The sequence below is a fragment of the Hylobates moloch genome, unplaced genomic scaffold, assembly GCF_009828535.3.
Source record: "Hylobates moloch isolate HMO894 unplaced genomic scaffold, HMol_V3 SCAFFOLD_16, whole genome shotgun sequence".
Taxonomy (NCBI): Eukaryota; Metazoa; Chordata; class Mammalia; order Primates; family Hylobatidae; genus Hylobates; species Hylobates moloch.
Window position 1 is genome coordinate 15,496,933 of NW_026652291.1, and position 13,332 is coordinate 15,510,264.

The window sequence follows — 13,332 nt, forward strand, 5'->3', positions numbered from 1 at the left end:
CTTTCCGCACCCCGCCCCCGCCACACCAAAAAAAAAACAATCACAGAATAAAACATCTCTCCATTACGAAGAGGACCAATTTTCAATTCTTCTCCTGTGTAGAGAACAAAAGTAAATTACCTCAATGAGGACGAGAACTCACCAAGTAAAGAGGAACGGAGCTTTTTCCTGGAGTCTTGCTTTCCTTCCCCAGTGTCAGCATGCTCTCTTTAAACTCAGAACATAACCACTTTGATTCATCAGCTCCCAAGGAGCCAATGCTTGAAAACTGACCCACGACAGGCCAGGACTCTGCGTCAGGCATGGATGAGGCATGGTCTTTCAGAAGCTGGGAAAGAATAAAACTGAATGTTAAAGTGACTCAAATAATCTTAACAGAAATGCTGTAATACCTGAAAACAGTTTTCTGCTCTTGGAAAGCCTAATTAACAAGAAAAGCTGAAAATCCTAGTGATCAATTTCATACCCACACACACATACTTCTTTGGGAAATTTTTTTAAATACTAAAAACATATTTTTAATGGAGTAGATGGACAGAAGTTCTCCTTTCCAAAATTATTTGATTTGTACTAAAAGCAAAAACAGGTTTAAAAAGGCCCATTTCAGAAGAAATTTCAGATAAGCCACCAACTTGTCATATGAAATTAGATTTTTTTACTTGAAATCACAATTGTTTAATGCAGCTTTGATACTATGAAATATGTATTTGGTCTTCATCCCTGTTTCCTGGCATGCAACTACTAAAATCCTTGGGATCTCCAATGTGATGTCTTTCTGTATGTTAATGAGACTGATGGCTGGCAGACCCTAGGCAACTTCAGGATGGGGGCTGGTCACGATAAAGACCAAGGCATGATTAGAAGATTGGGACTTTAGGCACAACCCCCCAACCTCCAGGGATAGGAGGGGCTAAAGGTTGAGCTGATCACCAATGGCCAGTGATGTAATCAACCATGCCTATGTAATGAAGCCTCCATCAAAAACCCAAAAGGACAGAGTTTAGGGAGCTTTCCGACAGCTGAACACCTGCAGGCTGCTGGACAGTGGTGGTGCACCCAGAGAGGGCATGAAAGCTCTGTGCCCCTTCCCCTATACCTTGCTCTATGCATCTCTTCATTATAATAAACCAGTAAACGTTAAGTGTTTTCCTGAGTTCAGTGAGCTGCTCTAGCAAATTAAACCCAAAGAGAGGGTCATGGGAACCTCAACTTGAAGCTGGTCAGTCAGAAGTTCTGGAGGCCCAGACTTGCAACTGGTGTCTGAGGGATAGGGGCAGTCTTGTGGGATGGAGCCCTCAATCTATGGGATCTGAGGCTACCCCCATATTTCTTAAAAAAAAAAAAAAAAAGTATTTTTTCAATTATTTTTTCCCTACTTTTCTCTGTTCTCCCCAACTCCTTCCCCACTTCCTACTCAGACCTTTAGAAATGCAATATAACCTTTTACTTTTCCTTTACCAGACACTCCCTACAGGGCAAGTTCATCTAACTATGTGCTTAGATGCTCCAGGGCAGAACTTTCTCCCACCAGGAGACTGCCTCGAGGGACAGCAGTAAATTTACAACCCAAAGTATGTCCACTAAGAAACTCTCCCACCTGGAGAGTTTCAGCCATCTTTACAACCTAGCTCTGCCCAGGAAGAGACCAAATGGACTGCCTGGTAGAGAAGGCAGAAAGTAAGGAAGTATCCACCTGCTTGCTTCCTCCTCTGCATGCCATTCATGCTAGGCCCCCTTTTAAAAGTGTCCACTTTCTGCTCCAAGAGCAAAGCAGTACCCTTAAGACAGGAAGCCTGTACTTATTCCTCTAAGCCAGCTTTGGAATAAAAAAATCACTTTTTTTATACCATCACTTTCTTTATATCATCACTTTCTTTAATGTCGCTTTCTTTATACATCTCCAGGAAGACAGCATAAGAACTGAAGTGAATTAGAGGACACCCAGCTGGTGTCCCCTGCTTAGTGTATGAGGAAAACCCCACACATATTTGGTCACAGTTTTCTGTGTTGACTGTTGTAGTGTGAGAGCAGGGGAAACAAAGTGAGTTTTTTTGCTACCAACACTTAAACAATACCTAGAAGGATTACATTATTTTGACTCCTATCATTTGAAAGAGGCTTAACATTCATAGTTTAACACTTGAGCTCCAGGCAGCTGTGATGGTCTAAACATAAAAGAGAATATTTACATACACATACCAGCTAAAACACTGCAGAAAACTGCTCTGCATTTCCTGCTTTGATAATTATGCAAAGCTGCAGAAACAATTAAGAAAACATTTGGAAATTGTATCCACTTAAATAGGTACTGAATGCCTACCTAGAGGGCTGGAGAGAGCAGAAAAATAAACTGTAGCTCATCTTCTGATTGACGTTTTGTTTAATATGTATTATTTTCCTTAACACAGCTTAGGCATTAGTACTTACACATACACTTCCCAAAAAGCCCAAAGTTTCCACGTCCATCTTGGGTACAGCATAGTGTAGGAAACAGAGCTGAACCGACAACTTATAACACCCAGTTTCTATTGCAGTGCTCAGCCCCTGAAGGGCCACCCTATCCTGGACAAGCCTCTGGCTTAGATTTACACTTCAGTGGAAACAGGCACCTAATCACCGGCCTGCCTTCCTGGAAGAAAGCTGTGGTGCAACACGAGCAACTGTGTGTAAAAAGTGGTTTGAAAACTCTTAACATATAGTTGAACTTTCAGTATCAGATGGTGATCACACACAATACGTGCTATTATCTAGCCTATCTAAACCATTAGACATTCGTCCATAAACAACTGTGTATGTGTACTGAAGACTTACCATGTGCCCTGTACTGTTCTACATTCATCATTTCATTTAATTCTCACAATCACGGGAGGGAAGTACTATTATTATGTCCACTTTATAGATGACAAGCGATGTATGTTAAGGAACAAGTCAAGGTCACATGGCTTGTAGATAACAAAGCAGGGTTTGAACCCAGCTATAGATATCTGCCTCCAAGGCTGGGCATAGGCCAATGTGCTGAACTTCCTCTCTAGGCCAAGACATAAAGATGTCTTCAAGATCTTGCCTGCTTTAAGCTGTGGTCTCATTTCATAAAAGGAAATTAAAATAAAAAGTTTCATTAATCAAGGGAAAATTCTTACACTTTAAATAGTTTATGGAATAAGAGGTTAAGGCTTTTAAGAAGGCCACTTTAGGGAATTTATTTATTTTTTTGAGACGGAGTCTCGCTCTGTTGCCCAGGCTGGAGTGCAATGGTGCGGTCTCAGCTCACTGCAATCTCCGCCTCCCGGGTTCAAGCGATTTTCCTGCCTCAGCCTCCCGAGTAGCTGGGATTACAGGTGCCGGCCACCATGCCCGGCTAATTTTTGTATTTTTAGTAGAGACGGGGTTTCACCACATTGGCCAGGCTGGTCTTAAACTCCTAACCTCGTGATCCGCCCATCTCAGCCTCCCAAAATGCTGGGATTACAGGCGTGAGCCACCACGCCCAGCCAGGGAATTTATTAAGGTCAGTAAACCACCTAAAAAGAGATGAAAAAAACTTTAATCTTCAACTTATTTTATTTTATGACCTTTCTTTGTGCATTTTCATATTAGCAGCAAGTATTATTTTTGTAATTAGTTTTCTTAAGGGCACTGGTTTAATAATCAAAATATATTATAGCTCAGTTGCAGTCTTTACTCAACATTTTCTGTTTGTTGAATTTATATCTTAAAACTTGATATGCTGAATAATCAAAAGCTATAATCAAAGCTACAATATGTGTATGAATAGGAAGCCTCTATATTACAATACAAAAACTAGAAAAGGTCTATATATTTATGCCGTTAACAGCCTGCAGCTATAAAAGAGGCAAAACACATTAAAAAGCAGTAATTACTAAGAATTATAATTATCAATTTATCAAGTATCTATTTGCCCAGAATTGTGCAGAAATATTGTGACGCTGCATCAAAATATATAATTATTTTAAAAGACAGAATATGCATTAAATTTTTAAAAAATGTTAAAATAGTAAAAATTCTGTTACCTTCTTAAGTCTAAAATGTCCCCAATTATCTTTTTGACTTCCTTGAAAGCGTCCTGGGGTTGAACCAATAAGATAAACACTAAAAAGACATAAAAACACAAGTTATAAAATATAGTGATGTGCTTTGGGCACCAAAAAAAAAAAAAAATGACAAAATACACATGAAAACTAATATAATCAAGAAATGATCTAAGAGCCAATCCATTTTCTTGAATTGACTCTCAAATTCATTTTCAAGCAAATCAACTAATGATGGAACACCTACAAGATGTAAAGTACCAGACAAAGAACTCAATAATTGTGAGAGTACCCCAGTGGGAGGCTAAGGTAAACATGAAGATTCACTGGCTGTCACTTTAATGCCTGAGAACCACAAGATACAGATGTGATAGAATCTGCTCATCCCCTCATCACACCCTGAAGCTTGGCTAGATTTCACCCCACCTCTTTCCAGGCCCCTGCATGCCAGACCTCATGAGGCTCCCAAGGTATAAGCCTATCATAAGCACCCCAAATTGGTAAGTTGACACATACTTCGTTTCAGAGAGATCGTGTTTGTAGATGATGTCTATCCACTCCTTGAGAGAAGGGGCATTATAGGCCATCAAGTAACTGATGAGATCAGCTTTAAAATGTGTTGGCGACTCTCCAGATTTGGGGGTTCCATCAACAATTCGTGGGTATAAGGGGCTCAACCATATTCTGGAATTAAAAAAATAACCTCTAACAGTCAGGCACACAACTGATCACAATGATCTCTGTATCGACTATGCCTTCATCCTAAGAAAGAGGTGAATTCTCGGTATCTCCACATGGTAAGTAATCTTAGGAAACATGAAACATAAATCTGAGCACACCACTCCAGTGGTTTCCCATCACGTTCAGAATTATTCCTGAATGTCTTGCCATGAATTTAAGATTCAGTAAGACCTGGGATCTGCCCACCTCTTCCAACCAACATCCCCTCCATGCTCCCTCTCACTTGCCAAACCTTCTTTATTCCTCCTCTTACCTCTGCACTCACATATTGCTTTCTAAGACTTGATGACAAGAGTTAAGAATTCTACTCTTAATGGTTAGAGCAAATCCATGCTACTAGTGGTAATCCCAGCAAGAATCTGCCCTTGTCTGCATAAATGCAGCTCTTCACCCAAATGTGAAATAAGAATTGTGTTACCTGTACCAAAAGTGCATGTGAAAAATCTATTTTCAATCAACAAACCCATTTTCATAATGTAGGTCCTATAGCAGCATATTTTTATGTCTTATACTTTCTGGTGCCTGGATTAAGTATATATCACATTCAGTGACGTTACAATAACCTCAAACTTTCAAACGCTTAATTCACTGAAGAAGCATTACAGACATCTTTCATTTCATCAATTCTTTTTCCCTAGAGGAAAACAATGCTCTTTGCCAAAACTTCTACATTATATCCATAAATAGAAAACAACCATATCTAATCCCAATCCTTCTATAAACTGCTCCACAGTAAATTACTAAAATGGCTTCAAACCTCTTGTGCTTCAGTTTCTTCAAATGCAAAAAAGTGGGGTTAACAAGGCTGCCTCACTGGGCTGTTGCAAAGCAATGACTTACAGGAGCAGTCAAAAGTATCAGGTGTTACTTTCTTCCCCTTCTGTGGCTACTCTCCTTTTCCCCACCCTGGGTTCTATCTATTAAGCTGAAAGAGAAACTGCCCAATTTCTCTTTCACCTGGCAGCCCCTGAAGGAGACTGGCAAGATGCAGGCCACCAGGGCAGAAGGCATCCAGAACTGCAAGGACTCTTGGCCATACATCTTCTCAACTCTGCAAGTTTCTAGCAAGGGGCATTTCATACCCCCGCTTCCCACCCTGGGGAGACACTTAGCACAGGAGGTAGCACGGTGTGATGAGGGCTGGAGCCCAGGTTCTGGACCCAGATTGGCTAGCTGACTATACCATTTTGCGTAAGCCCTGTGATCTCTCTGGGCCTTTGCCTCCGTGTGTAAAATGACCAGGTTGGGCTGGATAGACGTGGAGGACCTCCCCTTGCAACAGGACCTCAAAGTTCCCAGGCTGAGTGAGGCTCCTCCTGGATCAGAGATTCACTCACAGGTGAGTTCTGGATGATGCACAAGACAAATGACTTTCTAAACTAAGATGCTGAGATATGAGGCATTTTTAACACATCACAAAATGAGAAAATTATTATAATGAGCCAAATAATTTTAATTTTTTTTTTTTTTTTAATGTGAGCTTTGGATGCAACTCTTGTTCTAATTTTAAAAGTGAGAAATCAACAGATGGACCATGAGGCAGCTGAAGGGGATTAGCAGAACCACGGTAGACCAATTATGAAGTGAGATTGTATACAAAAACTGCTTTCAAAAGTTTTAAAATTACCACAAACAACATGAAATGCAAAACATTAGAGAGTAGAATATAGACCAAGCATGAAATAATAGGATCCCACACCAGGATGGCTGCCAGAGGAAGATTTCATAGTCTTGGTACTTTCTGAGTTTTGAACAATTCCTACCTAGTCAATAAGTTTTCTAAAACTTTAAATTAAAAAATATTTTTTTAAATAAAAGAAACACCCAAGCCTTTATCCCTGCCTCTTCCCTCCTAGAAATCACTCCAGAGAATCCTAAGACAGTACTACTGCCTGTAAGCTAAGCTTCCAACTTCAGAACGAGCTGGAGGCCCAGGGTGGGATTCTTGGAACCACGTGAGGCTGAGGGCTAACCTGAGAAATCCCTTTAGTAATATTAATTATTGTTTCATGAGAACAAGCTATATTAATCTCATTGCCTTTTGATAGGGCCACATGAATCTCCAAACCCAATCTGGCAGCTCAGGAAGCACTTGGGGTACCAAAGGCATAGTTAACCATAAATTCAGTAGATCAAGAAAGTGCTACAGCTGAGACTTAGAGACAGAGAAGCTATCCCCTCAACCCTGGACCAGTCAGAGCCACACTTCATTTTGAAAAGCATATTTTACATGCGATACTGAAAAATTATAACATGTTTATAGAAAAACGACCAGGAATTACGGCTAGGGGTCTCAAAGCCACATGCTATGGTGGGGCAAGGGAGTGGGGAGGAAACAAGAGATGTAAGGCTCAGAGACAAGACTCCCTTTCAAACTCTGAAGGACTGCCTTAAGGGAGGGAGATTACATTTGTACTGCGCAGCACACTAAGGTTGAAGCAAGACCTGTTGAACGAAGCTGGAAAGCTATTTCAGCTCAAACTAAGATGTAACTTGGGGCCTGGCACGGTGGTTCATGCCTGTAATCTCAGCACTTTGGGAGGCTGGGGCAGGCGGATCACTTGAGCCCAGAAGTTCGAGACCAGCCTTGGCAACTAGGCAAAACCTTGTCTCTACAAAAAATAAAGAAAGTTAGCCAGGTGTGGTGGTACATGCCTGCACTCCCAGTTACCCAGAAGGCTGAGGTGGGAGGATCACCTGAGCCCAGGAGGTTGAGGTTGCAGTGAGCCGTGATCACATCACAGCATTGTAACCTGGGTGACAGAGTGAGACCGTCTCAAAAAAACAAAAAAAGATGTAACCTGGGCTCAGCAGAGCTTAGCTGAAAGTAATACACTCCAAATTAGGAGTTCTAGCCCAAGCTAGGCAATGATATGGGGCAGGGTGAGGCAGAGGAGGATGACAGAGAAAACATGAACCTGGAAATGGTGCTAGACAAACGTCCGAGTTTCTTCCAACACAGAAGGCTGTTTGTTAACCAGCCCTTCTCTAGGACAGGCAGAGATGTGCAAAGTGGCTTAAACCAAAGAAAATTAAAGTTAGTCATAATCAAGAACAATAGCTGAACTTGATTTGAGCAAATCCCTAAAAATCCCTTTTAAAAAGCAAACCCCTCTTGAAAAGGGGATCAAAACCTGGATCTAGCATATGTGCACCAAGTACAGAGGGTTAGTAGTTTAAAAAGTTCATAAAAGCTTTCGTATTCAATTCTTCTCTTGGAGATTCACAACTTTAGTAACACACTAAAGGCTCTAAAAAGACACCAGCTTAAATTTGTTTCAAAGAAAATACACCAACTGTGGGAGTGAGGAAATATTTAGCCCACTATTAACATGACCAGGCCCTACCCCAACTCTTCCTTTGATTCCTGTTTGGGAAGTGGTAAGCAAAAATACAGGTGGGTACGTGAGTAAGGAGAAATCACAAAAGCTATCTGGTAAATCCTACTGGGAAAACAATGGGTTCAGATCTTTCATTCTGTAACCCCTTTTCTGCCTCAGATCTCTGCATGTGCTGTTCCCTCTACTTAGCTGTAGAGTGTATATGATGCCACTTCTCTAAAAACTAGGAAGAGCTACTGTGTGTAAATAGTAATGTATGTTTACATGTACAACAGAGGTAGCTGTGGATGATGATGCTCCTGTTAACACTGGTTACCCCAAGAAGGTAGAATGGGGCAGGTAGTAAAAGAATACAGTAACTTTTTCTGCATACAATTCTTTTTCTAGGCCATGTGTGTTATTTTTACAACTAAAAAAAAAATAGAAAAAAGAATAAAGTGAATGTTCTGACTTTTGACCTTTATCAGCACACACACTGCCAGGAAGTGAGCAGGCCCCTACGAACCCTTGAGTTTTCTGGTGCCAGTCAGCATGGATGAGGTTGGAGGTGTGTATGACAACCCGGAGGCCTTCTTCATAGAGCAGCAGCATCATTTTCCTTTAAAAACAGCAAAGGATCAAAAAGCATTAATAGTACTTTCAAAATATGTAATACCTTTCCAATGCAAATGTAATACATAGCTAAAGGAATTTTTTTAAACTCTCTTATTACCAAAACTTAACATTTATAATCTTCCCTTCTATACATTACCATGATGAAAGTCTGCCTAGGTGATAGGATGAAAACCTTTCAAAAAGGTTGAGTATTTGGTGGCAAAAGAACTTTCACCCCATTCTGTCCACCTGGCCAGTCCTGGCACTTCACATCCCTCCAGCCTGGCCCCTTATTATCTATTCAGCATCACCTGTTACTACTAGGGACCATTGGAACCTTCTGATCTGGTGTTTGAGATTCAAAGTATGGTCAACAACCTCTCGCTGCATCATGGTTGGCATTCTTTTAAACAACTAAAATAGCATACATTGGTATACTGTATGTATTTAATTACTGGTTCATGAAATTTTGTTTTGGCACGAAGGTATGTTAGTGCATAATACACTGAAATGTAAAGTGTATTTCTTATGATTTGAAATTTTAAGAAGTTTAAAAGATGCCTCATTACCATTAGTGGTTTTTTGTATCCATAGATGCCACACTTGTCAAAAGTGTGTTATCTGGGCTTGGGGTAAGTCTTGCCTATTCTTCATTAACCCAAATCAGACCTAGTGGAGTCCACTCTTTTTCCATGTGACCTCCCCAGGCCTCTAGTCGAACACATTTCTCTTATTTTAATTGCAGTGAGAGAGAGGGAATAGGATATAGATAAAAGCTTTCCATTTGAAGTCTGAAGACCTAAGCTCCAGACTTTGTCATTTAGAAGCCCTTTGACCCTAGGTAAGCCATTCAATGTCCCCGAGCCTCAGTTTTCCACTTGTATCTCTAAGGATCAACCCCACTTCAGGACTATTGTGAATGAAATGCAACAATACATTTTGCTGCCAGGCACAGTGGCTCATGGCTGTAATCCCAGCACTTTGGGAGGCTGAGGCTGGCAGATCACCTGAGGTTAGGAGTTTGAGACCAGGCTTGCCAACATGGTGAAACCCCGTCTCTACTAAAAATATAAAAATTAGCCAGGTGTGGTGGTGGGCATCTGTAATCACAGCTACTAAGGAGGCTGAGGCAGGTGAATCACTTGAACCCGGGAGGCGGAGGTTGCAGTGAGCCGAGACTGCACCACTGCACTCCAGCCTGGGCGACAGAGTGAAACTCTGTCTCAAAAAAAAAAAAAAAAATTGTTAAATGTGAAACACTCTCACCTGTACATTCCTATTACTCCTTTGGTACACAGCTTTATTTTCTAATCTAATAATGGATGATTTTTATCTCTCTGTTGTTTTCAATAGGATTATTTCAATATTTCAGAAATCTAAGTTCTCTGTCTCCAACTAAAGTGTCACTTCTCACGGCTGTAACTCTCTTGACTTATTTTATCATTTCCATTGAGGCCAAAATGCTACTTAATACTTACTGATGAAACTCAATTCACACAGGGGAAAAAAAAGTGAACCAATGGCTCTCTCCAAATAAACAACATGAACATTATCTGGGCAGGATGAAATTATCATAAAAAGATAAGAAAAAGGATAACAACAGAATGAGATATTTAGCTCTTGCCAAAACGAGAAATTAACCCAAGCTGGCAAACAGTAAATTAATGCAAAGCTGGAGAAATGACAGCTGCTGTGCCATCTTCTTTCCATTTGTGTAATGTGCTCCCTGAAATCTGGGCAAATTTACATACACAGTTGCCAAATCAGCAGCTGATTGTAATTAAGAATAAGTCAGTTATGGATTCATGATAGAAGGTTTACAAATATTTCCATTAGTCAAGACATCGATTATCAGGCAAATCACACACTAATGTCAATGAATGCTATCAAATAGAATTATGAACTTGAGAGTAGCCATATTCATCTTTTCATAGACAAAAATGGTAGTGTTAATAAGGTCACAGTTAAAAATGGATAGAAAAGGGTGAGGAATGAGATCTCCCTTGAAGAATGCTGACCTGCCATATTGTCTGCTAAGCTATGGGGCAGCAAAAGGGACCCAACCCAAATGCGCAGCTATTCCTGCAAAGGGGGAAGAGAACTAACATATGGCAAGCACCTCTCTACCAGGTGCCATCCTAGAAGCTCTGTTGTATGTTACCACACCAAGTCTTCACAGCAATACAGAGGAGGAGTTATTCTCATTCTACAATTGTGGAATCTACAGCTGGACATTTAACAGGGATTATCCAAGGTCACAAACTGGGCCAGTGGAAGAGCTTGTTGGGATCACAAATGCCAGATGGCAAGGCACTCCTTTCACCACACATGGCTTCACAGGGCTGGTGGCAGCAATGGTGAACACTTCATGCTACTGGTACAGGGGTAGGCGAGGTTGGGGGAGACATGGCCTTGGTGGGAAAGAGGACTAAATGATGCGTGGTGGGGGCCTGGCTATAGATCTTAGTGGAAAGAGGCATGCCTTGCCCATCCTGTGGTTTGCTACCGGCTACCGCCTGGATCTGGATATTTGACATTCAGTTGCTTTGACTTTTTCTTTCCCCTCTATCGATTCTTGGAGCCATAAGAATTAACTCTGCTCCCAGCTCTGGAGGAAACCAAAGAGCTTTCCCATTCTAAAACACTGTGAGACAGACCACGAGATTGCATGGCATCCAACCGAAACTGACAGAGCAGGGCTTGTGTGCCAAAGTGTATGCAGTCTCAAAGACTGCCTCGTTCACTGTTTCTAGGTCTACCCTGTGAGGTGGGGAAGGCAGTTTACCCTCCATCACTATGATCTGGAAGGTGATTCTCCTTTTCTAATTCACGTTTGTCTTGCTTCTCTCACCAAAGAAAAAGCTGTAAGAATAAAAACTCTATATCCTCTTGAGCTGTGTCAAGAACATAAGAAGTATTTAATTCTTGAAACATTTTAAAAATAGGCTAGGCGCAGTGGCTCACGCCTGTAATCCCGGCACTTTGGGAGGCTGAGGTGGGTGGATCACCTGAGGTCAGGAGTTCGAGACCAGCCTGGCCAACATAGTGAAACCCCATCTCTACTAAAAACACAAAAATTAGCTGGACGCGGTGGCACGCGCCTGTAGTCCCAGCAACTTGGGAGGCTGAGGCAGGAGAATTGCTTGAACCTGGGAGGCAGAGGTTGTAATGAGCTGAGATTGCGCCACTGTACTCCAGCCTGGGCAACAGAGCGAGACTGTCTCAAAAAAAAAAAAAAAAAAAAAAAAAAAAAAAAAAAAAAAAAAAAAAAAAAAAAAAAATTTTTTTTTTTTAAAATAAGCAACTAAAAGTAATTTCAAGACATGAGCTCAATCTTCTACAAGATAATGTCATTCCAACAAAATGTAAACTACAGATACTTAATTGGAAAAAGTTAAATTGTAATTACTTTCCTAGGCATTTTCTGTTGTTTTTGAGACAGGGTCTCACTCTGTCACCCAGACTGGAGTGCAGTGGCATGATCTTGGCCCACCACAACCTCCACCTTGCAGGCTCAAGCGATTCTCCTGCCTCAGCCTCCCATGTAGCTGGGATTATAGGCATGTCCCACTACTGCCCGGCTAATTTTTATATTTTTAGTAGAGATGGGGTTTTACCATGTTGGCCAGATTGGTCTCAAACTCCTGATCTCAAATAATCCACCCACCTTGGCCTCCCAAAATGCTGGGATTACAGGCATGAGCCACAGTGCCCAGCCTTCTAGGCATTTTAAACTCTGAATTAAGAGCTCTTGGCCAGGCATGGTAGCTCACGCCTGTAATCCCAACACTTGGGGAGGCAGAGGAGGGTGGATCACCTGAGGTCAGGAGTTTGAGACCAGCCTGGCAAACATGGTGAAACCCCGTCTCTAATAAAAATATAAAAGTTAGCCAGGTGTGGTGGCAGTGGCCTGTAACCCCAGCTACTTGGGAGGGGAGGCTGAGGCAGGAGAATCGTTTGAACCCAGGAGATGGAGGTTGCAGTAAGCCAAGATTGTGCCACTGCACTCCAGGCTGGGCAACAGAGCGAGACCCTGTCTCAAAAAAAAAAAGAAGAGCTCTGTTGAGTTTAACCTGCAAAGTATGTGTGTAGGGGCAAGGGGGTAGTGGTGAATGGACCAAAGGAAATAATAAGGTAAATTTTAGCAATGAGCAAACAAGAACAAATTTAAAGCTAAAGTTAATGCCGCACAGGGGCTCATGCCTGTAATCCCAGCACTTTGAGAGGCTAAGGCAGGAGGTCTGTTTGAGCCCAGGAGTTCAAGATCAGCCTGGGTCACAGAGTGAGACCCCCGTCTCTACAAAAAAATTAGCCGGGCATGGTGGCATGTACCTGTAGTCCCAGCTACTCAGGAGGCTGAGGTGGGAGGACTGCTTAAGCCCAGGAGTTGGAGGCTGCAGTGAGCTGTGATCATGCCACTGCACTCCGGTCTGGGCAACAGAGTGAGACCATGTCTTGAAAAATTGTGTGTATATATTAATTAAAGTTAGGATAAATAGGTTCTATTCCTGTCTCCATTACTGGCCCAAGGAAAAATCACATACCTAAACCTGGGCCTCAGTTTCCTGATCTATAAAATTAAAAGGAAAGACCAAATAATTTTTATA

The 13,332-nt window shown here is 41.6% G+C and overlaps 1 protein-coding gene across 6 annotated transcripts in view; it reads right to left on the reverse strand.

Annotated features, from left to right (window-relative positions):
* The window catches only part of TDP1 (tyrosyl-DNA phosphodiesterase 1), an 83,788-nt gene that overhangs the window by 50,564 nt on the left and 19,892 nt on the right, over positions 1 to 13,332 (reverse strand). For all 6 annotated transcript variants that reach the window (XM_058429702.1, XM_032179264.2, XM_032179263.2 and 3 more), the window contains exons 7-10: positions 8,637 to 8,729; positions 4,566 to 4,733; positions 4,032 to 4,110; positions 143 to 328 (exon numbers count right to left, since the gene is read on the reverse strand). In XM_058429702.1, coding sequence (XP_058285685.1) covers positions 143 to 328; positions 4,032 to 4,110; positions 4,566 to 4,733; positions 8,637 to 8,729 — 526 coding nt within the window. The remainder of the gene's footprint in view (positions 1 to 142; positions 329 to 4,031; positions 4,111 to 4,565; positions 4,734 to 8,636; positions 8,730 to 13,332) is intronic.